General features: G+C 52.2%; 1 protein-coding gene across 2 annotated transcripts; it reads left to right on the plus strand.

The window, feature by feature from the left end:
• The first annotated feature begins 181 nt into the window (after positions 1-181).
• Positions 182-24,024, plus strand: TMEM53 (transmembrane protein 53). Of its 2 annotated transcripts, XM_004699695.4 has the most exons (3): positions 182-277; positions 18,751-18,872; positions 23,320-24,024. In XM_004699695.4, the coding sequence occupies exons 1-3, from the start codon at positions 217-219 to the stop codon at positions 23,971-23,973; spliced, it is 837 nt and encodes a 278-aa protein (XP_004699752.2). In that variant the 5' UTR covers positions 182-216; the 3' UTR covers positions 23,974-24,024. The 2 variants fall into 2 exon arrangements, with proteins under 2 accessions (XP_004699752.2, XP_045147915.1); XM_045291980.1 differs by lacking the exon at positions 18,751-18,872 and having other exon boundaries at positions 215-277.
• The last annotated feature ends 199 nt before the right edge of the window (positions 24,025-24,223 follow it).

Below are 24,223 nucleotides of genomic sequence, written 5' to 3' on the forward strand. Positions count from 1 at the left end.
GGCGGCAGGCCAGGGGCTGAGCGCGGGCGGGGCATGCATGCGGGGCGACTCGGTGGTTGCTAGGGCGGGAGGTCACAGAGCGCGGCTCGCGGATTGGGCGGTGTCGGAGAAGAGTGGGCAGCGATTGGGCCGCGCCAGGGGCGGTGGCCGGGGGAGGCGCGGCCGCGCGAGCGGGAGTTCCGGCAGGAGGCCTGTGCTGAGGGCCAGCCCTTCACCATGGCCTCCGCTGAACTGGACTACACCATCGAGATCCCGGATCAGCCCTGCCGGAGCCGGGGTATGGAACGAGGGTTGGGCCCAGACCGGGGGAGGTGGCCTAACGAGTCGGTGGGTCGCGAATGTCGCGGAGGCCCCGCCCCGCGGCCCCGCCCTCTCCCGGCCCGCCCCCTCATAGGGTCCCAGGGTTCTAGAGTCCGCCCGACTTCGTAAGCCACGCCCCTCTGAAGGCTCCGCCCCCGGAACGCTCCCGGATTCTGACTTCAGTCACTGTGCTGGAATCAGCTGCTCAGTTGGGTCCAGTTTTGGTGCTTTCAGTGCAGTGTTCTCGGGGGGTCCCTCATGATTCCTTCGTCTGGGGTTGAGGGATCTGGGTCCCACCAGGTACTTTTCCCGAAGGAACTGAGGGCCTCTTGTGGGTCAAGACCCAGACCTTAGCCTTCCCTCCTCCACTCTCCTTGACAGTGATTAAAGAATAGTCTGGCAAGGCAGGTAGAACTCGGTTCGAACCCAGACTTCTCTTCAGTAGCTCGATGACCTTGGCCTTTAGCAAGCTGCTCGCTCTCAACTAAAGCAGCGTCATCCGCAGAAGGAAGAGAATCTATTAGGCGTCACAGCGGGCACACCTGACCTTATTTTGTGTACCATGCCTCGCATAGGGTCTGTCATGAGATGAGTTCAGTAATAGCTATTTAGATTAGTGTGGTTTTTGCCCCATCGTTTTAGCATTAAAGAAACGTGTGGGAGACCCCCGCAAAATTGTTAGTTGCTGTAGTCCTGTCCCGGCCCCGGCCCCAGGCCACTTATGTGTACACGGCAGAATGTAGGCCCTGCACAGTCTTTGGGTGTGTTTGAGCCCATTGTTGCAGCTGCGCATGTGTCAGTCTGGTTGAGGGTTACTCTTGATTTTGGTCACTTTCTACCAAACCTGCTGGCCTCTTCTACTATTGTTTTTTCTGATGACTCATTCAAGGTTCCACCAGCCTAACTTCTAAACAGCCTTCTGGCTGTCCTTTGAACGTTCACCGGCAGCCTGAGGGGTTTATTCATTTACACTTCAGTCCAACCATGTCAGATCTTTGATTTTCTGTGTTCCTTGTCCAGCTTTTACAAGCCTATGAGGCTATTGAAAATGCCAGCACTTGGGTTAGGTGCCCCTTAGTCGTCAAAGTGATGGTTGTTGTTTTTACACTTTAAAGAAAAGGCAGATTTCCTCACTGCCATGAAACTAAAGCACCCACTGCTGTGGAGTCCAGTCTGACTCAGACCATCCCTAAAGGACAGTGAACTGCCCCATAGCGCTTCCAGGGCAGACTGACACAGCTTTCTCCACAGAGCAGCTGGTAGGTTGGAACCATCAGCCTTTCTGCACCACCTCAGTGTCGTATGCCCCTCAAAACTAGTAGCCTTTAAGCCAGGCCAGGGGTCCTGGCAGTGTGACTGGATTTGGGGGCTACGGGCCGGTATGGTTGGCCTGTCTGGGGATTATGGCGAGGAGCCTGTGCAACACTGAATTCTTCCCCCAGCGTCTCTCCCAGCATTGCTTCACCTCGCCTTCATGGTTCCAGCCTCACTGCCAGCACTCAGCCTCTTACAGTCTACACATATTGGGTTTCCTCCTATACTACAGGCCCTTCTTATGGAGTCCCGGTGGTGTAGTGGTTACACATTGGGCTGTGATCTGTGTGGTAGGCGGTTCAAAACCACCAGCATCTATCTCCGAAGGAGAAAGACTGGGCTTTCTACTCCCGGAAACAGTCTTGGAAACCCACAGGGGGTCCCTATAAGTCACCATTGACTGGATGGCAGTGAGTACAAGGACCTTCTTAGTGCAAAGATGTGATCTTTCACAACCCTTCCTAGAACCCTTCAGGATAAAGAGCAGATTTATCCTCAGGATAAAGTGCAGATTCCTTCACCTGTGGCACTCAAAGTCTTTCATCATTTGGCAGCCCCTGCTTGCTGCTTTGATCACCATGCCCTTTTACTGTTTAATTTTATGTTCTGGGCATCCCAGTCGACTTGTGACTTTCCACACGTCTTGCGTCTTCTACCCGAAATGCCCTTCCCCTGCTGCTCCCTGACACTGACCCCTGGTTTGCCCAGCTCATTCTCCTGCAGAGTGTCCCGCCCCCTTCCTCAGCAGTTGTGACCCTTGGTTGGGGCCTCAGAGGGAAGGACTGCTCCTAGGCTTCAGGAAACTCAACAGCTTGGCTCCAGCCCAGCTGTTTTTCCCTAGAACTGGATCTCTTGGCTTATGCCTTTGGGGCTTATGGAAAGTTTTGAGAGGTGAGGTCAAAACTTACCATTGTCCTTGTAGAATCTTCAGCAGCAGTAGTCTGGAGCAGCCTCCTGGGTGCAAGGCCTGGAGGGCAGTTCTCTCAGTCCAGAAGGGCAGCCTGGTGGTCCTTGGCTCAGGCAGGCGCTACCTCTTCCTAGCTCACTGGCTCTGGCAAGTGAGTGAACCTCTCTGAGCCTCACATTCCTCTGCTGTACGGTGAGTAGGTTGGGTCTTGGAATCAGAAGAAATCCCCGGGGGTAATTTTATCCCGCATCCCTGTGCCAGCCTGAGGACATTCATAACTGCCAGACCCTTCCCTGACAGGATGTGCCCCTCCAGTTGTCCTGGCCTGGCGGAGGCACCTGGAATTGTTAGAAAGTGCTTCCCTTTCTTGAGCCACCATAGACGTTGCTGTCGTTTCCTGTTTCGGTGAGGCATTTGGGTCCTGGCCGGGGGCTAGTTGCTGATGCCCACGCAGGGATAACACACAGACTCCCTGCACGGACCTGTGGGCTTATGGTGGTGGTGTTATAAGCAGGTTCAAAGTGATGTGGAGACTACAGAGCCAGAGATTTGTCTAAGTGCAACCCCGAGCGAGGCGGTCTCTATTCAGGACGCCTTCATGCCTTCTGCGAATCTCTTCTCTTAGGGCCATACCTCGGGCTCCCCAGCTGTTTGTCTTCTGATGGGATTCGTATAGTGCTCCTCCTCCTGACCGGCCCTCTGGCCTTGCTGTAGTTCTTCATGCCCCAGAGCTGAGCCCGAGTCTGTAGGGCCCCCCAGAAGAAGGTCATGCCCTGTGACCCCCTCAGTCCATTTGCTTCCCATCTGCAGCGAGCACCCATCCAGGCTAACCTGGTTTCACAGAGCGACAGTCCGTAGGGCCCGTTCAGTCACTGGTCCACCGTGGAGAAGCGTGGAGGAGGGGCAGTGAACAGAGAGGAATCGACCCAGTGGCTGCAACAGTGGGCTCAGATTTGAGTACCGTGGTGAGGCCTCGTTGTGTTCTGTTGCTCCTATGATGGCTGTGAGGCAGAGCCGAGTCCCTGGCACCTAACCACAGCAGCAGCATGCAGGATGTTCTTATCAGGTGTCTCCCACATTTGACTATCTCGACCCCACAATAAAGCACCGGGCTGGACGTTGACAGAGAAGTGAGCAGCTGCTACTGGTATGTCACTTAGTGGGAAGACAACTACACTGTGGGGTCACTCAGTTCTGGGTTTAGTGGGGCAGAGCAGGCAGCCCAGGATCCTCCTGGAGAGGACCCCACTGAGAGGTCAACACAGACACAGAATGGGGATAGGATTGAGACAACGTGAGGTTAAAAGCGGCTTTATTAGGGGAGGGAAAGAGCTCCCGGGAGGGAAGGGAGAGCAGAGAAAGGGACAGGGGCATCTTGAGCTCCTGGGCGGTATTGAGACCCAACTCGTTGGGTCAGGGAAATCGGGACAGGGGCTGCACAACCTTGGTCTGGAGAGATAAGCGCTCCTTGGATAGTTGGGGCAGAAGATGCATACTTCAATAGGTCATTTATCTTCCCGAGAGGCTGGAAATGGGGGCCTGGAAGTTCTGTCCTCCTGAGGAGCTGAAGAGGAGATGGGGGCTGCCTAGTCCGGACCCAGCCCAAACACCCACTAGCCCAAATCTGTGGATGTGCAGGTCGAGGGGAAGTCTGTCTGGCTTTCCAGGAAGCTCCCTCCCCCGCCCCCTCCTCCTCCCCCTCCTGCCCCTGGGGAATCCTACCCCATCACACATATTCTTCTTGGACCGTGACTTCCCCCACACTCGAAGGGCACTCCCACAATTCTGTTACCCTGTAGGTATGTGCTTTTGAGGGCTGTGCTCACCATTGCTGGGGCTTGGCAGGGCTGAAGGATTGCGTTCATCTGCTGAGCTAAGTGGGACCACTCTGCAGCCCTGTAGGCTGAGAGTGGCCTGACATCCCAGTCTGCCCTGCCCCTCCTTCTGGGCTGAGATGATCAGCCAAGTCCCGCCCAGGTCCCTCTGCAGCTTCTTGGCAGGCCAGCTTGCCTTCTTAAAGGCACCATGTTGCTCTCAGGCTCCGTAAACATTTCCAAAAACCGTTCGCAGAATCAGCGAGGATGAGGCCCTGGGACTGGGGCAGGTGGCTTGCTCTGAGTGAAAAGAAGCCCATAAGGGGTCACGGAGAGGGGAAGTGCCTGGTTTTAGTTCCTCAGCTGTAGGGTGAGCCTGCCCTGTTGCTAAGCACCGACTGAGGTCAAAGAAAGGTAGATAATCCTCTTAACCCTTGGGAAGTTTGCACAGTAGTTGGGGAGCAGGCTTGGGTGGTCCAGACCAAGCTGTGGGCTGGACCTGAAACGCTGCAGGACTGATGAGAGGATGAGCAGCAGAGGGTGCAGAATGGCCTTAGGGACACGGCCTGAGGAGAGGCTTTGGGGAGCGAGAAATGAATGACCACCTCAAGAACTACTATGCCGGAGTCCCCAGACATACTTAAAAAAATTCCAAATGTAAACAGAAGACGGTTGTCTATTTTAAACCATGGTTTCTTTCTTTCATCCCTGCTAACCCTTCTCGAGTGTCCTCTTGGTGTCAGGCCCTGCTTTCGGGGGTGGGGAACAAAACCACCCACCGCCACTGAGTCAATTCTGACTTCTAGTGACCCTGTCAGATGGAGTAGAACTGCCCCTGTGGGCTTCCAAGACTGTAACTCTCTACTGGAGTGGAAAGCTCATCGTTGACCCTCGGAGGCTCTGGTGGTTTTGAACTGCTGACCTTGCTATTAACCCACTATGCCATCAGGGCTCCCAGGCCCTGTACTAGCCTCTGAATTTGGGATTCAGTCTTGGCAGGCCCTGTGCCGGCCTCCTTTCCTCTGAGGTCTCCGTGCTCCTTCATTGCTGACCATGCTGTCTCTGTCAAGGCTCCCCTTTCACTTCCAAAAGAAGAAGAAGAAGAATCCTCACAATCACCTTGTCAAGTAGGGAACGCTCTTAGCCTGTCTTGTAGATCAGGGACAGGAGCTTATGCGGAAGGTGCTGTATTTAGCTCAGTTATTCTAGATTTCAGCTCAAGAGCCTCATGCCGAAGCTTATGCATGGAAAAGTTTCAGCTACCATTCCATCTGAAGGTAAGTAAAAAGGTATTGCTATAAAAGCGTGGGCCTTTTATTAAACAAAAATGTCCCAAGGTGAAGCTATTGTTTCTCAATATTTCCTCCATCTAGGTCTGGAGACTTCCGAAGATGTTCCCGTCTCCCTAACCCTTCTTCAAAGACTTCTGCGTATGCTCTTGATTTATTCCAGGTCCAGTGGCAGTCGGGCATCTTTGAGGGCCGCTGCTCTGTTCTTTTTAAAATGTGCTTTGAGATTTGGGAGCAATGAGAAGCCTGAAGGAGCAAGGTCAGGCTGGAGGTGGACGGGGAAGTTTCCCAATGGAATTCTCGGAGGACAGGAGCGGGTGCATTGTCCTGATGGGGAAAAAAGCCATCCTGGCTGCAGCTTTCGTGCCTTTTCCTCACCAGTGCAGTTCTCAGTCTCTTAAAACTTCTTTATAAGTACTCCTGTGATCATCTTGTGCCTGCTGCAAAAATCTATCAAGATTACCCCTTGAAAGTCCCTGCAAATAGTCCCCATCACTTCTGAGCTAACCTCTGTCTCTTGAATTCATCTTTGAGGGCTTCCCAACCTTCCTAGAAATACTTAATCCATACAAAAGCCGTTGCTTTATATAGGGCTGCGTTCCCATAAACTTGTTACAAAGCTTCAAAGAATTGGGAAGGTGGCTATTTGAGTTTTGTTAAAAATTTGATTTTAGGTCAGGAGCTCCTGACCTCAAAAATCACTTTTTGCCCCCCTGGGGCACAAAAAGTCTCTCTCTCTTTCTCTCTTTTTGAAGGTGCCCTAATGAAACTCAGGCCAAGAGGATGTATCCGTAGCCAGGCAGCTCCCTCCCGATGGCAGAGCCGTGTTGAAGCACATTTGGTTGGGACCGACCTGTGCAGTGTGAACTAGAACCTTAGTAGCAGAACTTTGTGACCTACCCTGGGAGTCGTGCCTGAATACAATTGTTTCTAGCAAATAATTAAGGACAGACAACAAAGAAAGGGGTGTCCATTAAGGTATTTTTATAACAGCAAGAAAATTGGCAACAAAATCATGTTCAATATTGGGAGATTGGTTGCCATAAATTACGAAACATTCTACAGCCGCTCTGCAGCCACTAAAAATGATGGTGTAGAAATATATAAACTGACAGGGAGAGATGTTCACAATATATTGCTCAACGGAAGAAAGCAGATTACAAAACAGTATGAGTCCAATTTTATTAGATATTCATTTCTGCTGCTTCTACCGTGAACATGTATTACTTGTGATAATAATAACTTTGATTTATTGAACTCTTATTTTGTGCCAGTACCATGCTAAGTCCTCTATATTAGTCCATCTAAATAGTCATCATCTGATTTCACCCTTTGCATTATCATCCCCATTTCACAGATAAGGAAGGAGATTGAAGCTTAGAGAACTTGCTCTAGCTCTGTCTCCTAGTTACTAAGGGACAGAGCCAGAGATTTTTCTTCTTCTTTTTCTTCTTCCTGACGCCCTGGCACTGGAGATTTGAACCCAGCTCTGATTTGATTTTACACAGCAGGCACTCTGAGACTCTCTTCCCATTCACTGTCTTGCTATTTCAGAAAGTAAAGAAATAAATGTGAATTTCAAAATAATGTTGTTTAAATGTAGGAACTGCAAGACTTTTTCTGGGAGAGAGTGAGAGATGAAGGCTCCTTTTATTCCTCACATTAAAAAATAAACACCAGTGTTTGGTCTTTTGATTCTGACCTGCAAATCAAAAAAGCACATATTGGTCCACAGCGACCCCCCACCCCCCTCTTGCCTGTCAGCCCTTTCCTTTGTCTTCCCTACGTGCCCCTGGGATACACACAATCTAATTTACGCTTCAGTTTTATGACTCGAACTGTTATCCAATATACGTATCTGTAATTCTTGTTGTATTATCAGTGTCAGGGTTGCTTTTCGAGCAAATGTGGAGGACAGGAAAACCGTGAGATTAAATTGTTTCCTGGTGGGTCCAGTTAGCTCTCGGGTTGGAGAGAGTCCCTCTGCTCGGCTGAGGGGCTGCTGGGCCTGCGTGGCTCCTCTGCCTCGTAACTGCCTGTGATTCTGCTCACCACCGCTTAGTTTGTTTTACTCTGTTGTGAAAATAATATCATAATTTTCCAATTTAGCATTGGAAATAACCCCAATTACATCATTCTATTTTTAAAAATAACTTTTCAAAATCTATTAAAGTGACCCAGATGCATTGTAGAATATGGGTAAAGTTAAAAAAAAAAATCTAGTGAAAGAAATCAGCTCTCTTCCTGAAGATAATTGCTACTATCTTGATATCTTTTTTCTATGCATAAATATCTAGGTGTATATATATATATATATATAAAGTTATATATATAATTTAAAAATATATATATTTTAAAGTTATCTCTTTGTACAAAGGGTCTTGCAATTTGTTTTCTCACATACTATATTGTTATTTTAAATTGTTCTTTTTAATAATTGTCTTCTTGTGAGATTACAGTGCAGTATATTACTTAATTTGGCCCTTCAAATTTGGCCCTTCATTTGGTGTCCACCAAAGGACTGGTGGGACTGTACAAATTAGGTGCTTGTGGCCCATCCAGGGGATTGGATAGCTTGCCAGTAGTGTAAATAAATTATGTGATACCTTTGTGGGGGTGGGACTATGCAAATAAGATGTATGGAATCCTAACGGTTTGATCATTTTGGTACATTTTGCCACCTTACGAGGCTCCCAGTGAGCCATCTTAGAGGTGGACAGCGGAATCTCAGAGCCATCCAGAAAGGAGAGCTGGGAGCGGGCACGTTCTCGGAACCTGGGGCCCCACTCTGGGAAACTCCCAGACTCGGGAGACAGAGCTGTAACACCAGAGATGGTGAGAGAGGGCGAGAAACAGCAGCAGAGGCAGCCTGACCAGGGGAGACTGGCACGAGATGGCAGATGGGCTCTCACAGAGCCAGAACGCTGAATTGCAGGGCGCTTATTGGCAGAGCGGAGGTGCCTCTGGCCACTGCACAGAACCAGACTGACAGACCCACTGAGCCAAAGAGAGCAGCGCTTTTGAGCAGGAAGTCTCCTGGCAAGAGGGGTGCACTTAGGCAGAACTACAGAACTCTGTAACACTTGCCCAAGCAAAGGGCTGGAGCCGTGAGGCTGAGGGCCAGACAGCGTGTTGCCTGGGGGCACAGCTGTCCTGACTGAAGAACTGTAACCTGGATTAGTTCTGATCTTGAATTGTAACCCCTTGCTTCCTTCCATTGTCAGTATTTTCTGTGAACTCTGTGGCTAGTGCAACAAATGATCAAACCCATAGAAGCATAGACAGTGGTGTGGTAAGAGTGGCTGGTGTCAGAACTGGCAAAACGTTTGGCAACTGTGGGCCGTTGACGGTGATACTGATTCTCTTTCCCCCACTGTGAGGTCAGATGCTTCTGCCGTCCCATTTTGACAAGCGTACCCCATAGATCATGAAATTCACCTGGAAAGTTGAGTGAATGTAAGTTCGTTTCTCAGGGGCCGTTGAGTTGGTGCCAACTCAAAACAACCCGTTGGACAGCAGAAGAAAACACTGCCAAGTCTCTGCCACCCTCACAATCACTGTGAGGTCTGAGCCCATTGTTGCAGCCGCGGCGTCCATCCGTCTCACTGTGGGGCTCTTCCCCTCGTTTGTTGTCGCTCTACTGCACCTACCGTGATGGTCTTTTCCAGAGACCGCTCCAAGTGTGGGAGACGAGTCTCAGCATTCTTGCTTCTAAGGAGCAGAATGGCGGTACTTTTTCCAAGACAGATTTGTTTGTTGTTCGGGCGATCCGGGATACTTTCGCTATTCATTGCCAACACTGTGATTCACATGTACCCATTCTTCAGCCCTCCTTCCTTGTTGTCCAGCAGCGATCTGCATAGGAAGCGATGGCAAATACCGTGGCTTGGCTCAGGTGCTCTCAGTCCTCGGAGTGTGACACCTTTGCTCCACAGCACCTTAGATCGTCTGCAGACCGCTACTGAATTCCAGAACGCTGATTTTCATTGCCCAAAAGGAAAGGCTGATTCCCCCAGTAGATGCCTGATACCCCCTAGCCCTTGGCAGCCTTTCGTCTGTGTCCTCTCCCTATGGATTTACCTACCCTGGACTTTTCATGTCAATTACTTTTCAGGTCCATCTGCAATATAACATGTACGGGTACTTTGCTAGTTTTTAGGGCCAGATAGCATTCTCTTGTATGGATAGACAACACGTTTTTGTTTATCCATTCATCAGTTGTTGGGTAAATGGATCGCTCCCATTTGGGGGCCATCACGAACAGTGCTGCCGTGAGCATTCCCACGTTTCTGTGTGCATCTGTGTTTTCAGTTCTCTTATGCTTGGAGTTGCTGGGTCATATGGAATGTTATGCTTAATTTCTTGAGGCACGGCCAAATGGTTTTCAGGCAGGGCCGTCCCATTTCACATTTCCACCAGCAGGGCCTGAGAGTTCCAGTCTCTCCACATCCTCTTTGTGCCAATGGTTGCTAGCCTAGCCTTGTAGAGTGAGATCTCACTGTGGTTTGATTTGTGGCTTTTTAAAAAAAATCATTTTATTGGGGGCTCTTACCATGTCAAGCACATTTGTACATATGTTGCCATCATCATTTTCTTTCTATTTGTTTTTAAATCATTTTATTGGGGGCTCGGACAACTCATCACAATCCATACATCCATTGTGTGTCAAGCACATTTGTACATTTGTTGCCATCATCATTCTCAAAACATTTGCTTTCTACTTGAACCCTTGGCATCAGCTCTTCATTTGTTCCCCTCCCTCCCCGTTCCCCTCCCCCTCATGAACCCTTGATAATTTGGGTATCTTTGGAGAAATGGCTATTCAAATCCTTTGCCTATTTATTTTATTTGGTTGTTGAGAATCTGAGGGAGTACCCCTCAAAAAATGGAATTGTTCTGGGCAGAGCAGATCTTTTGTAGTGCACATTTTTCCCACTAGGTGAGCATCAAGCAACTCACTCTGAGTTAGTGCACCTAGTGGCATTGCCTGGGAAGGTTGTCTCTGGTCATGGTGAATATTTTCGTAAAAGCAATTTTGCTCGAACCATATTTCTTGTGATTTAAGAGAATAGTATCCTGCTGTGAAATTTTCCTGCTCAGGAAAAATACCACAGGAACTGCTGTGAGGTTGAACACAGCTTACAAGGACAGCTCTATGGAAAAAACTAAAGTGTAAGAGTGTATTTATCATTTCAAATAAGGTGTCATTTCAAATAAGCGAGTGAAAACCTCGCTCTGGATGTCTGTATGTTTCCCTGTTGGCTCTTAGTGAATTTGAAGTTCATTCCACCAGGTCAGGCTGTTAATCAAGCTTTCTATTTAGAGGTTCTGAAAAGATAGCATAACTGTGCAACCAAAAAAGCCTGATTTGTGGCAAACGGGGGACTGTTTTTTTCCACCACGACAATGTACCTGCACACACAGCCATCTCAGTGTGGCAGTCTTTGTAAAAAACCAGCATGCCTCTTCTGCCCCATGCACCTTACTCACCTGACCTCGCTCTGTGCAACTTCTTTTTCTTTCTCCGAATGCATCGGGACATGAAAGGACAGCGATTTGCCAACAAAGATGAGGTAAAGGAAAAAAATGAGGGAGGTGCTGTCAGCCATCCGATGAATTTGAGAAATGTTTTCAAGGTGATAAGGTTGTTGTATAAAAAAAGTTAAATTGCCTTCATCATTCTCAAAACATTTCCTCTCCACTTAAGCCCCTGGCATTAGGGCAAAGAATGTACAAATGTGCTTTACACAATTGATGTATGTATGGATTGTAATAAGAGTTGTACGAGCCCCTAATAAAACAATAAAAAAAAAAAGAACTCAGAATCTCACACACACACACAAAGTTAAATATATAGCTCTGAAAAAAAAAGTCTTGTTTGGGGGGGCATGCCTCGTACACACAGCAAAACCCGCACCAATTCATCAGCGCCTACATGGACAATTCTGGTTACATTCTTCGAGTTGTGCAGCCGTTCTCATCCTCAGCATGAACTCACTGCCGCCCGAGGGTCCCCTGCCATCTTTGTCGTTGTAGGTAAAGAAGCACAATGCTGAAGCAGGCCTTGTTACTCGTTAATTTAAGCTAAGCCATTGTCTGGTTTCCAGAAGACTCCAGGGGATCTTCTTGGTTGAAGCTTTAAGGCAGTGGTTCTTAACCTTCCTCATGCCGTGATCCTTGACTGCAGTTCCTCATTTGTGGTGACCCCCAACCATAAAATTATGTTCATTGTTACTTCATCACTGTAACTTTGCTACTGTTATGAATCATAATGTAAATATCTGATATGCAGGATGTATTTTCATTGTTACAAATTGAACATAATTAAAACATAGTGATTAATCACAAACACAATATATAATTATATATTCTGAAATATCTCTTTTTAATGACAAATAAATGAAATGTTGTCTTGAAGCGTGGTGTAGCATGAGTAGCAGTCTTTGTGTCAGGTACTCGTATGTGGGCGTATCTGCAGGTGGGCGCACCCACCTGGAGATGGATAGAGGAGTGGTGTCTCGGGTCCTAAGATCATCGTCAGAAATATGTGTTTTCTGATGGTCTTAGGTGAGCCCTGTGAAAGGGTCATTCCACTCCCCAAAGGGGTCGTGACCCACGGTTGAGAATCGCTGCTTTAAAGGTTAACTGAGACCAATGGTTTTAGGAGTTCGTCCGCCCTCCATGCTCCCACAGCTGGAAGTCCATGAGAATTTGAAATTGTGTTCCACATTTTCCCCTTTTCGATGCAGATTATCTCGCCTGTTTTAACTGGGTCATTTGTCTTTTTAGTGGTTGAGTTGTATGCTTTTAAAACAGCTTCTGACTACAAGCCCCTTACCATGTCTCTAATTATAGTCTCTCGTTCTGCAGGTCGCTTTTTCACGGCTTTGGTGGCGTGCTTGGAGGCACAGAATTTAAAATTTTAATGACGTCCAGTTTATCTCATTCCCCCCCCTTGTTATTGTGAATGAGGTGGGGGTTACCTATCGATCATCATTTTTTACATTCAACAACTTGGGCAACTTCTTGAGCTTAGTTTGCCTTTTGTTGCTTGTGCTCTTGGTATGCTAAGAAACCATTGTGTAATCCACACCATGAAGATTTACCCCCACCCATGTCAGCCTCTACGAATGCTACAGCTTTAGCGCTTAACATTTAGGTCTCAGGGCCACTTAGTGCATTAATGAATGTTTCCGTGGGATTAAATATTGCTCTTTCTGAGAAGAAGAATTTCTAGATGGAAGGAGGGTGCATGCTTTTGAGATGTTGATGCATGTTCCCAAATCCCCTTTAAATGTGTCTCCCCGCTGCTGCTGTCACCAGGGCTTCACCAGCTGTGACCTGGGGTGGCACGGTCCCCTGAATTGCTCCCAGTGGGGACTGGAATGCAGTGTCCTAAATGCAGCAGCATGGTGATGGTGGGTGCATCTAGCCCAGCTCAGTGGCTTGGTTTGGGGTAGCGAATGGAGATTGCATTAGAGGGCCTTCCTGGAAGTGAGCCGGGAGCTGGCCGGCCAGGTGGAGTGGGCAGAAGCATCCTGGAGCGGGCAGTGACGAGCGCTGCAGGGTCCCGGCAGTAGGAGGCAGTGTTGCACGGCCACTCACAGAGCAGCTGCTGGCTCCTTTGCTGGCTTTCTCGCTGTGTGTTCCTGCTGTTCCTTTTCCTATCCGTAAGATGGGGGTCATCATAGTGATTAGTCATTAATTAGTTGGAGGCCCCAGGCAGTTTTTGTTGCAGGTGTGACTAGGGTGGTCCATCGCTTAAGAGAAGCAGATGGATGAGGTCTGGGTTGGACCTGCTGGTGTACCAGAGGCTTGTACACATTTGAAGCTGAAATGATGGTGATTTGCTTAGAACCCTGGACTTGGGTTTTGTTACCCAGGGAGACAGTATGGAATGAAGGGCAGTGGCCAAGGATGGACCCAGGAGGCTGGGGAGGGGGAGGCAGAGGGAGAGGAGTGGAATTAACCAGCCCAGGGTATCCTGGGAGTGTAGTCCCCACATCAGCATCCAGCCCAGGGTTTGGCGAAGGGAATGGCAGCAGCCCATGAGGTTAAGTGCTACAAGTACTGGAAAGAATCCATTCTAGTAGGTGACCTTGGTCTTAATGACCTTGGTTCTGGCAGCCTGAGGAGGGTGGCTGGGGAGAGGAGCCAGGAGTCAGATGCAGAGGCTTGGGCTGACGTCAGAGGGGAGGGGAGGGGCCTGGCTAGGGTGGTAGCTTGGGCTGGATTCCAGCTTGCCTCCTTACTGGTTGTGGCTCAGCTAGTGGCTTCTCTGCACAGTGCCTCGGCTTTTCATCTGTAAAACGAGGATAATAATGGGGCCTTGCTCACGGGGTTGTTGTGGAGAGTAAATGAGTCATAAGTAAAGTGCCAGGGCGCACAATGCTCTGTATGTTTGCTCTTGTTGCTGTGACTTATTCTTATTCAGGGGGGAGGCGGGGAGCAGCGGCTGGAAGGAAATGTGGGCACTGAGAGGTGGGTAATGGCTAATAACCAGGTGGACTGGATTGCTGCTCAGCCAGTGCAGTCTGCCAGGGTGATGGTAAACCATGGAGTCGGGTGGGCCTCCGAGCAGGGGTCAGTCTTTAATGCAGGGGCAGCTGCAGCCTGGAAGGGGATGGGGTGGGGGGCGTCAGCAGCAGGGCCGAGGCGGGAGAGAGCTATGGCCAGTGGAACGAGCAGATAAAGAGCAGAGGTTTTCACAGGGGGTAGAGGCATTCCTGTCCGACATGGCAATGACAAACACAGCCATACGACTACTTTTACTGCCCTGTGAGGGCGGTGGGGGAGGAGAAGCAAGGCAGCGCTCTCTCCTCGGATCCCTCTTCACTGTGCAGTGCACTCCTCCAGCACCTGCCTGTCGAGCCCTTGAATGGAAGCGGACAGCTAAGTCTGGGGACAGGCGCCAAGCACTGTGCAGGCACAGGTGGGGTCAGGCCACTCCGCCTTCCAGAATCTGTATTCGATCTCCACTGCTGCAGAATCAAGTCCGAACTCTTCAGTGGGTCACAAGGAACCCAGGTGGCACAGTGGGTTAATGGTTCAAGCCCATCTGCCACTCCTCAGGAGGAAGCTGGGACAGTCTGCTTCCAGAGAGTTCTACAGCATCAGAGACTCTAGGGAACAGTCCTCCCAGAGTCGCTGTGGTTGTGTAAGCATGCGCTGCAGGATCAGGCTCCAGACCCACTCTTAGCAACACTCTTGACCACTGTCCCTCCCAGGACTTCAAGCTGTTCCCCAGACTGGCTGTGTCATTTCCATAGCCCCCTACCCCCTGCTCATGAGGTCTGTCCACCAGGCAGGCTCCTGTGGAGCCTGCACAAATGTGCCTTTCTTTTGGGAGCTCCTTCCCTGTCCGGTTACCCTCCCCACGTTCCCTAGCTCCTGGGATTCTCCTGGACCCCAGCACTTCTGGGGCAGCAGCTTCAGTGAGGGAAGCTCCTGCCGCAGGCTTGGGGTAGGGATGGGCATGGTGTGTGGCGCACTGGGTGGGGCCAGCTCTAGGCAGGCGGCAGACCTGGTGCCTTGAGGGATTCCTGGAGGGTGAGCAGCTTGCACTCTGGGAGGAGGCAGTGTGTCGGTGGGGGGAGGGCGGGACTGCCAGTTGGGCGGGGGTTTCTGTTGGCGATGTACACCTGGTGGAGAGTCATTTCAACTTGAATGGCTGAAGTCAAGGGGGCCAGCGAAATGGGATGGAGCAAGTGACCAGTGTCAGTAGCTTCAGCCTCCTGCCAAATGGAGTTCCAGTGCCAGCGGAGGGGAAGACCCTCTGAGACCCAGAAGAACACCCCCCGCTAGGAATGCGCCATCACTGCTGTGGGGTAGCAGCCCCCACAATCAAATGGGTCCCAGGGGCAGTTGTGCAATTGAGGGGTAAAATGAAAGAGACATCAGACAAGATAAAGCACGCGAATGCTCACCGCTGGGACCATCATGCCTTCAGCAGCCAGATCCGTGCCATGGCTTTTATACACTCGGGGGCGTGCAAGCCCCCCTAATTACAAGTAACCACCTGTGTCACAGGAAGGGGTTGTACAATAGGCATACGTAGGACAGGAAGGGGATGAGTTAGGGGTGTGCACGCAATAGGAAGGGGAGGCACTGGGGGCATACATGTGTAAGAAGGCACAAATGTAACAAGATAAGTGGGCTCTAGAGACAAGATGGCAGCCTAACCTTGGTGGTCCCTGAGTTGGCTTGACCTTATCAGAAGGGAGTGGACTCTACTTAGAGTGGGACCGACTATAGGGTCTGATAGCTCTAGATGGCGGATAACCTTCAGGCAGATAGCCTTTAAGCAGTTGACCTCCAGATGTATAGTCAATGAGCATGTGTTAGCAAGCAGCACCTGAGGTTTGGCATCTATTATGGGGGACAACCTGGGGAATACCTTTTCTGTTTCCCACAACTGCTGGGACTGACCTCCCAACACCCTGTGCCAGGGCCTCTATGGTGGCACATAGCAGGGGACCCCATAGGTGACAGTGGAGTGGTCTGTGTGCAGACTACTGCCCGGTGGTGAGGGTTGCTTCCTGGGCAGGGTCTCAGAAGTCCAACTCTCCACCTCCGAGCCGAACAGTAGTACAGTCCGCACGGGGGGCGTGGGGTGTGGGTGTGGGGAGGGGGTGGGCTTCACTGGGAGTGTTGTGAGATTGGGCCGGGGCCCAGTGAGGCAGAGAGGCGGGTCCTCCAGCAGAACAGAGGACAGGGGATGGCAGCCGGAGCGAGGAAGGGGGCAGATTTATAGCCGCCCGAGTTAGTGCTGTGGGGCTGGCTGCGGCCGTTGTCAGCAGAGGCTGGGACCTGAGGCACCGTGGGCTGCCGTGCCAGCCCAGGATCCCTGCCGGTGCGGGCAGTTAATCTCCGAAGGCCAGAGCCACCGTTGCTAGAGAGCAGGAACATTGAACTTTTCAATCACATTAATTTCCACAGGAAATTGTTGTCTTCCTTTTGTCCAAAGGTTAGTGATTTATATTTACCATCCTCTTAACTAGCCTTGAAATTTACTGTTGTCAGGTCACCCCCAGCAGCCGTAAATCTCAGGGTGGCAGCTGAGCATCGCCAAGAGGCTTGGTCCTTGGAAGGGTGCACCCCGGTCCTTTCAGGAGGACAGGTCACTGTCTCCAAACCGTCCCTGTTCGGGACTTCTCCAGTCACGGGGAGTTGAGACGAAGTCCGTTCCTGGAGGCTGCCGGGAGGCCGCTGCACCTGCTGCCCTGGCAAAGGCAGCTGATGGTGCCTCTCCATCTCTCGCTGAAGGAAATAGGCTGCAGCGTCGACTGGGGCCTGGGGACAGACTGTGCCCTCGTACCCTCGTAGCGCAGGGTGGGGAGAAGGGGCCAGCGTTCCTGCCTGTGTGACCTTAGGCGGTCCTGCCTGTGTGACTAATTTAACTTCTCTGTGTCTCTATTCCATTATCTATAATAGTAGTTCTATAGCTCAGCCCGTATGAAAAACACCTCTCCCCCCTCCCCTGCTGTTGAGGGGCCTTGGACTCATGGAGGCCCCCCTCCCTTTAGATCGTTCTTCCAGGCGCCCCTGGGTGGGCTCAACACTCCAGCTTTGCGCACGGCTCAGACGCCTCTGGAAACAAGGTCTTTCTGCTCCTCTGTATTCCCCTCCCCTGCTTAAAGCCTCAACCCTCTCTCGCAAATCCGTATGCTCATGAAATTAGAACAGGGTTGGCAGCTCTTCCCGTAAAGGACCAGTAAATACAAGGGTAAGTAGCCAACATGTTAGTCGTAGGGTGCCAACACCTGTAAACGTGTCTCTGCCGTCCGCGGAGGACTGTAGACGAGTTTCTCGGTAACATGCTGTCTTAGTCTCATTAGGGCCTTAAAGCCCAACGAAAGGTCCCATCAAAATAGCAGCTTTGGAGGGGTCTGCTGGGCCAGAGCGGTCGGCTCCGAGGTGGTGGCCACTGTGTTTTGGAACTCCCAAGGGGCATCTTGATAGATTGCCTTGAAGGACATAAGACAATCAGGGAGCTTATTATGAAGGCGTTTTTAAAAACTAAAAAAATGACGTTGGTGCAAAAAGGAAAGCTCTGATGGGATTTTTTTTCCCCCATCACAGGGAATTTGCTCATCCTTCAAGGGCGGCCCTAAAAGAATTTTGTTGGGAAAGCTCACCCCATGCACCCCGATCTTGTTCTTCAGACTTCATTTTGCTCACACAGCTCAAAGAGCATTGGCAAGGGGCATGTTGAATCCCTCAAGGGTGCCCGCACTGCCGTTCTGACGTGGGTGGCTGGGAGGTGCAGAATGCTTGGGGAAGGGTTGCAAAGGGGAAACTGAGGCATCTAGACCTGGAGGGAGGATCTATGGTATTGAGGAACGGCAACTTCACGCTTTGATGTTTTTGTTTAAGACAGGTCTCTCTGATTTTATAGCAGTGCTTTTTGACTGATCCTTGTAATTTAGGCTTTGCACGTGATACAGAGGAGCCCTGGTGACCTAGTGGGTTATCCGCTGGCTATGAATGGCCAGGTCAGCAGTTTGAAACCACCAGTTGCTCTGTGGGAGAAAGATGAGGCTTGCCACTCCTGTGAAGAGTTACAGCCTCAGAACCCCCCAGGGACCATTCTCCTCTGTCCTATCGGGTTGCTAGGAGTCAGACCAACTCGATGGCAGTGCTGTTAGAAGTGATAACTGGTTCTGTCGTCACTGCTTAACTCTGTTGTTTTAACATGAAAGCAGCCACAGACAGTACATAAATGAAGGCGCATGACTGTGTTCCAGTAAAACTTTATTTTTAGGCACCTGTATTTGAATTTTATATTATTTTCACCTGTTACAAAATAGTACTCTTAAAGAAAACACTTAACAATGTGAAGCCATCCTTTGCGGACCATACAGAAGCAGGCAGCAGGCTAGATTTTGGCCTGGGGGGTAGTTTGCTGCCTCCAGGGTTGAAAGGTAGAAGACACGAGGTGTGTGCGAGCATTACCTGGGTTACATCTTCGCGCCCCTAAAGGTGTCCCCAGGAGGGTTTTCCCAGCGACTTCCATGTGCCTCCTGAGAAGCCTGGGGCAGAGGGACGGCAGGGAGCCAGTGGTAGTGGCCGGCTCTGGAGTGACCAGTCACTCCCACTCCAACAGCCAACCTGTCTGTTGTTTCAGAGAGCAGCCCAGAGGAAGGGAGGAAGGAGGAGAGCACTCGACAGCCGGTAGTGATTCTCTTGGGCTGGGGTGGCTGCGTAGACAAGAACCTTGCCAAGTACAGCGCCATCTACCACAAAAGGGTGAGTACTGCAGGCTGTGGCACCCAGTGAGCTGGGGCCCTACCACCTGCGGCTGCTCCCAGGGAACTCCGAGCTGTCATCACCTCTGGTGTGGCCAGCGGCTGACTGCCCATGGGGCAGGCATGGGGATGGCACCAAACCAGCCTGTGGGGAAGATAATCCTCGCGAGGGTGTTCCCTCCTCTGCTACCCATCCTGTGGCCTGGCCTGGCCCCTGCAGCCCGCTCGCCTGATTCTCTGCCGCCCTCTGGCTCCCACGGTGGGCAGCTCACCCTGGATGGGCTCCCCAGTTATAGGGTCCTTGTTGGCCAGATGATGCTTTTCCATGCTGGGCATGCTGGGCGGAGCCTGTACTACCAGAACTTTCTCCTCTGACTAGGGGGGCCATGGTACCTTTTGAATTCTCAACGGAGAAGGATGTCTTGCAAAAGGAGGCCCTGAACTCCACCAAGACTTGGATAGAGAAGTGGGGGCCATCGGAGCGGGGCCTGAGGGGTCTGCTTATCCCTTCTGCCTTTGGCTGCAGTCTGGCCTTTCCCTCCATCCAAGCAACCGCCCGAAGGGTCACAGTGCACACAGCCCAGCACAGCAGGGGGCCTTGGGCTGAGGAGGAGTGGTAGGCACCTGGGAGAAAGTCCCAGGCAGCAGGTCCCACCCCTGCCCACTGTCACTCTTCCTCATGCCTCTGATCCTGTCCAAGGTGTGTAGTGAACCTGGAACCGGAGTGGAGTTGGGGGACATGTTGACTGTGAGGTTTCCCTCCGGTGTGACTGTCTACAGGTTGCCTCACTCTGCAGATAGTTTTAACTACTCTGAGTTCCACCCCGAGCGAGCCTCATCCGTCTGGTTTCTGCTGGACTCAGATCCTGGAGGGCAACTGAGGGATGGCAGAAGTTGGTTGGGACTAGAATAGAAGATGAAAGTGGGCAAGGGGCAGGAGATGAGGTTGGGGGGTCCTCAAGCAGGGGTGTGGTGTTAGGAAAGCCCCTCCATTTGGAGTGGGGGCAGTTTAGAGGGTCCGTGACGGGGAGGAGGGGAGTGAGGTAGGAGAGGTTGCTGTGACCCAGGAGAGTGGGTGACCAGGACCAGGATGTTGGGGCCGGTGCTGCAAGTGGGGGCAAGTGGCTGGGCTGAGGAGTTTTTTCAGGAGGTGGGATGGCTGATAACTGATAGCAATGATGGCTGTATAACCCCCTTTGAGGGGGACCAGTAACAGAATTGTAGGTGAAGGGATACATCGGATGGTGTAAGATATGAAATAATAACAAGATCTATTAAGGGTTCACGAGGGTGGCAGGGTGGGGCAGCAAGGGAATAAGGAGGAGCCAATATCAAAGGGCTCAGGAAGAAAGATAATGTTTTGAAAATGATGATGCAGTATCTGTACACGTTCGCTTGATATAAATGATTCATGGATTGTGATCATATCTGTAGGCGCCCCCAATGAAATGACTGAAAAAAGAGGTGGGGTGGTAGTTTAAGGAGAGACTGGTTGTGAGGCTGAAGGTCAGGATCATAGCAAGGTTAGGCGGGGGCAGTTTCCGAGCCGAGGGGAGTAACCCTAGGGAACTCTGGAAGAAAAGCTCAGGCTGTGGGGGTGGGTGAGACCCCCAGCGAGTGCCTAGAGGGGAAGAGAAGGGTGGGCGATGAGCGATGAGGAGGGTCGCACAGGTGAAAGGAGGTGGTGCTCACAGCTGGAGCAGCAGCCCCAGAGAGTGGGGGGCATCCACGGCAAGTCCTGGGCAGGTGGACCACTGTGGAGGGAGCAGGTACAGCGATGGCTGGGTGGAAGGTCCCAGGGAAGACAAGGGCTGCGGGGCTGGTGGAGGGGGTAGTCTGGGACAGGAAGGCAGAATGGGGCCTCAGAGGAAAAAAAGTTTCTCCAACTCAAACTCGTAACACTTTATTTAAGAGAAAATAAAACCTTCTATCTCCCCAGCTCCTTTGCTGTGTGTATGTGTATGTATGTGTACCTTTTCCTCGCCTAAATGAGAGTCGCTGTTTCGTCTCTTACTTTGTCCAGAGCCTGACCGTCTCCTGCCCAGGCTAACACATGTCCACTCCATCTCCTTTCCCGTCCAGAGTGTCTTTTACAACTGATCGCCCAAACCAGGATCCAGTCCCAGACCCTACATGGCATCTCGTTACTTTGTTCCTGAAAAGCAAAACAAAGACCAGCTGCCATCCGTAGACACTGACACATAGCGACTCAGTAGGGCCGGTAGAACTGCCCCAGCAGGCTTCCAGGTCTGTGCTTTTGAGCGAACAAGAAATCTCTCTTAAAAAAAACAACAAAAAACCCACCTCTTTTAAATCCAAGCAGTCCCTTTCTTCCTGACCCGGACTCCTTGAAGAGTCTGGGCCACACGAGACCAGGGGCACATGATCCCATCTGCTGCTGAAAGGCAGGCAAGACGTGAGCAGCCGGGAGAGCCGGGGCGGCCTCAGTAAGAGGTGCAGACGGAGCCGGGCAGAAGCCAGACGAGTGAGCGGGGAGTGTGAGTGTCAGAATGATTTCTGGAAATTTGTCTGGGAAGACGACGGGCAGGGGTGTGTGCTTAGGAGAGAGCGCCGTGGCAAGACGGAGCTCTGTAGTGAGGCTGGTCTGAGCTGGACGCTGGAGCAAGGCCGGACCTGAGGGCAGAGGAGAGGAGAGCGAGGGGTGGACTGGAGGAGCAGGGCCTTGGCCTGGGACCCAGCACTGTGGAGGTGGAAGGATGGTCAGCTTAGGGCGGGTGGCGAAGGGACTGGGACTGACCGGGCAGAGCCGGGCCCTTGGCACAGAGACTATCAGGAGTCTCTGCACTAGGAGGTGGCCGACCAGAGGTGCCCAGACCTGTGGACTGTCGGGAAGCCTGAAGTGTGTGTGCCCACTCACGGGAGTGCTGGCTGTTTGCAGGGTGGCCATGTCCCCACAGTCTGCTCAGGAGCACTGTTCCGCATCTGGGTGTGTGTATGGGTGCCTGTGCTCGAGGGTGCACAGACAGGGCTCTGTCCACTCCCACAGGGAGTGCTGCCGATGAGGTCCGCAGGACCACCCACACTCGTAGGAAGGTGGTGTGCACATCGTCCGGGGAAGTGCTGTGTGACCACAGACTGGCAGGTACACAGGTACTCCTGTCTACTGCTGGGCGGGTGCCTAATCCGGAAGTGCCTTTTGTGTGTGTGTGCACACGCACGCATGTGCGCGAGGGTGGTGTAAGCGTGTGCACAGACCTGAGGGTTCGCACAGCAGTGTGTACCACCCTGTGCTTTGTGTGGCTGTGGGTGTGTCCAGAGCTGTATTCTTGGGTGCTCACAGGTGTGCACCCATACGTGGTGGATGGGCCTAGCGTCTTAGTCTTCCGGGTTGTGTGGGTGTGGTGGTGGCGGGGACGTTGCTGTGTGTAGTGGAGGGAGGGCGACATTCCCAGCCCTCTGGGCAGTTGGAGCAGAACACTGGGAAACCGCCCGCAGCTCGAGGCCCCTCTCCTCGGGGTCCCTGGAGCGCTGCGTAGCCGCTTCAGACGTCAGGACTGCGACCACTAATTACTGCTGCTATTGGTCGAACGTTTATTTCATGTCAGGTGCCGTTTCGGGCATTTGAAATACAGGTTTGCATTTTATTTTCACCCAAATCATCCTATCCTAGTTGACAGAGGGGGAATTGAGATTCAGAAATGAGAAGTACATTGCCCATCGCCCATCTGATTAATAAACAGTGGTGCCAGGAATCGAAGCAGACCTGCTTGGTCCCAGGGCTGCCCAGCTCACCCTCCTGACAAAGGAGCCCCATGGCCTTGCGGACAGGCCACTGGGAGGACACTCGATCAGGCAGGGTGGCTTTGGCTCTCTGCTGGACAGATTAAACTAGGGACTGGAGTGGAGAGTTGGGGGTACACTTGACCCAGGCATTGTGACATATGGAAGCATGGAAGGGGGTTCAGGCCCAACTCCTGGAATTGGAGGAGCAATAGCGTTTACTGTATTTGAAATTACAGGGCAAGCAGGAGGAGGGATCCTAGGCCTCGGAGCCAGACAGACTTGGGTGTTCGGGGTTTGGCTCAGAAGTGACTGCTGTGGGTGGGGCCAGGCTGGGCTGCAGGGGCTGCTGGTAAGCAGAGGGCAGAGTGGGGGCTTCTGTGAGGTCAGATGAGGTTGGAGATTGAGAAGGCTCCACAGGCCCTCTGGTGGGCAGGTGGGGGCACCTCCTGTTGAATCTCAGGCCAGGGGTTTCCAGAGCATGCTCTGGATTCCAGGCCCCAAATACCATCCCAGGCTGCGGGGCTCTGGTACCTTGAAGTGAGGATGACTTCAGGACAGGCCTTGGCTGTGCCGTCCACTCCCGGAGGGCTCCGTGTCTGGCTGTGAGTGCTGGAGGGGATGGGTAGCTGGACCTCTCCCACCTTAGCTCAGAACCCACCAGCCCCTGCCCCCTCAGACCGACCGAGCCTGTCTCCTCTCCCCAGGGCTGCATCGTGATCCGATACACAGCTCCGTGGCACATGGTCTTCTTCTCCGAGTCCCTGGGCATCCCTTCACTGCGCGTTTTGGCCCGGAAGCTGCTCGAGCTGCTCTTTGATTACGAGATCGAGAAGGAGCCCCTGCTCTTCCACGTCTTCAGCAATGCGGGCGTCATGCTGTACCGCTACGTGCTGGAGCTCCTCTTCACCCAGCGGCGCTTCTGCCACCTGCGTGTGGTGGGCACCATCTTCGACAGCGGCCCTGGAGACAGCAACCTGGTGGGGGCTCTGCGGGCCCTGGGGACCATCCTGCAGCGCCGTGCTGCCGTGCTGCGCCTGCTGCTCCTGGCGGCCTTCGCCCTGGTAGCTGTCCTGTTCCACATCCTGCTTGCTCCACTCACCGCCCTCTTCCACACCCACTTCTATGACAGGCTCCAGGACTCGGCCTCTCGCTGGCCCGAGCTCTACCTCTACTCTCGGGCCGACGAGGTGGTGCTGGCCAGGGATGTGGAGCGCATGGTGGAGGCGCGCCAGGCACACCAGGTCCTGGTGAACGCCGTGGACTTTGTGTCATCTGCCCACGTCAGCCACCTCCGTGACTACCCGACTTACTACACCAGTCTGTGTGTCAGCTTCATGCGCAGCTGCGTCCAACACTGAGCGCCCCACCTCACCACACCGCTGCTCCCCAAATAAAGGCCACACCCGACACCGTGGGGTCCTCTTCTGGCTCAGGTTCTGTGGTCCTTTGAGGCTGTGTGGCCCCCCAAGTATGACATTCCTATGGGTCTCCATGCTGTGGAACTCCTGGTAGACTCCCAGCCCCCGGCTCCCAGGGGGTGGGGGCCCTGGGCAGGTCTCTGTGGGAGCCTTGCCGCTGGTTGCACTTCCCCATGTGCAGAGCAGGCTG

Source organism: Echinops telfairi, unplaced genomic scaffold, assembly GCF_000313985.2.
Source record: "Echinops telfairi isolate 266 unplaced genomic scaffold, ASM31398v2 ScPeMD7_443;HRSCAF=831, whole genome shotgun sequence".
NCBI classification, from domain to species: Eukaryota; Metazoa; Chordata; class Mammalia; order Afrosoricida; family Tenrecidae; genus Echinops; species Echinops telfairi.

Excerpts from the sequence above, each read along its gene's own strand:
- TMEM53 (XM_004699695.4), top strand. The coding sequence starts at position 217 with ATGGCCTCCGCTGAACTGGACTACACCATCGAGATCCCGGATCAGCCC. Across the intron at positions 278-18,750 it reads TCAGCCCTGCCGGAGCCGGG|AGAGCAGCCCAGAGGAAGGG; the intron begins GTATGGAACGAG and ends CTGTTGTTTCAG. Across the intron at positions 18,873-23,319 it reads GCGCCATCTACCACAAAAGG|GGCTGCATCGTGATCCGATA; the intron begins GTGAGTACTGCA and ends TCCTCTCCCCAG.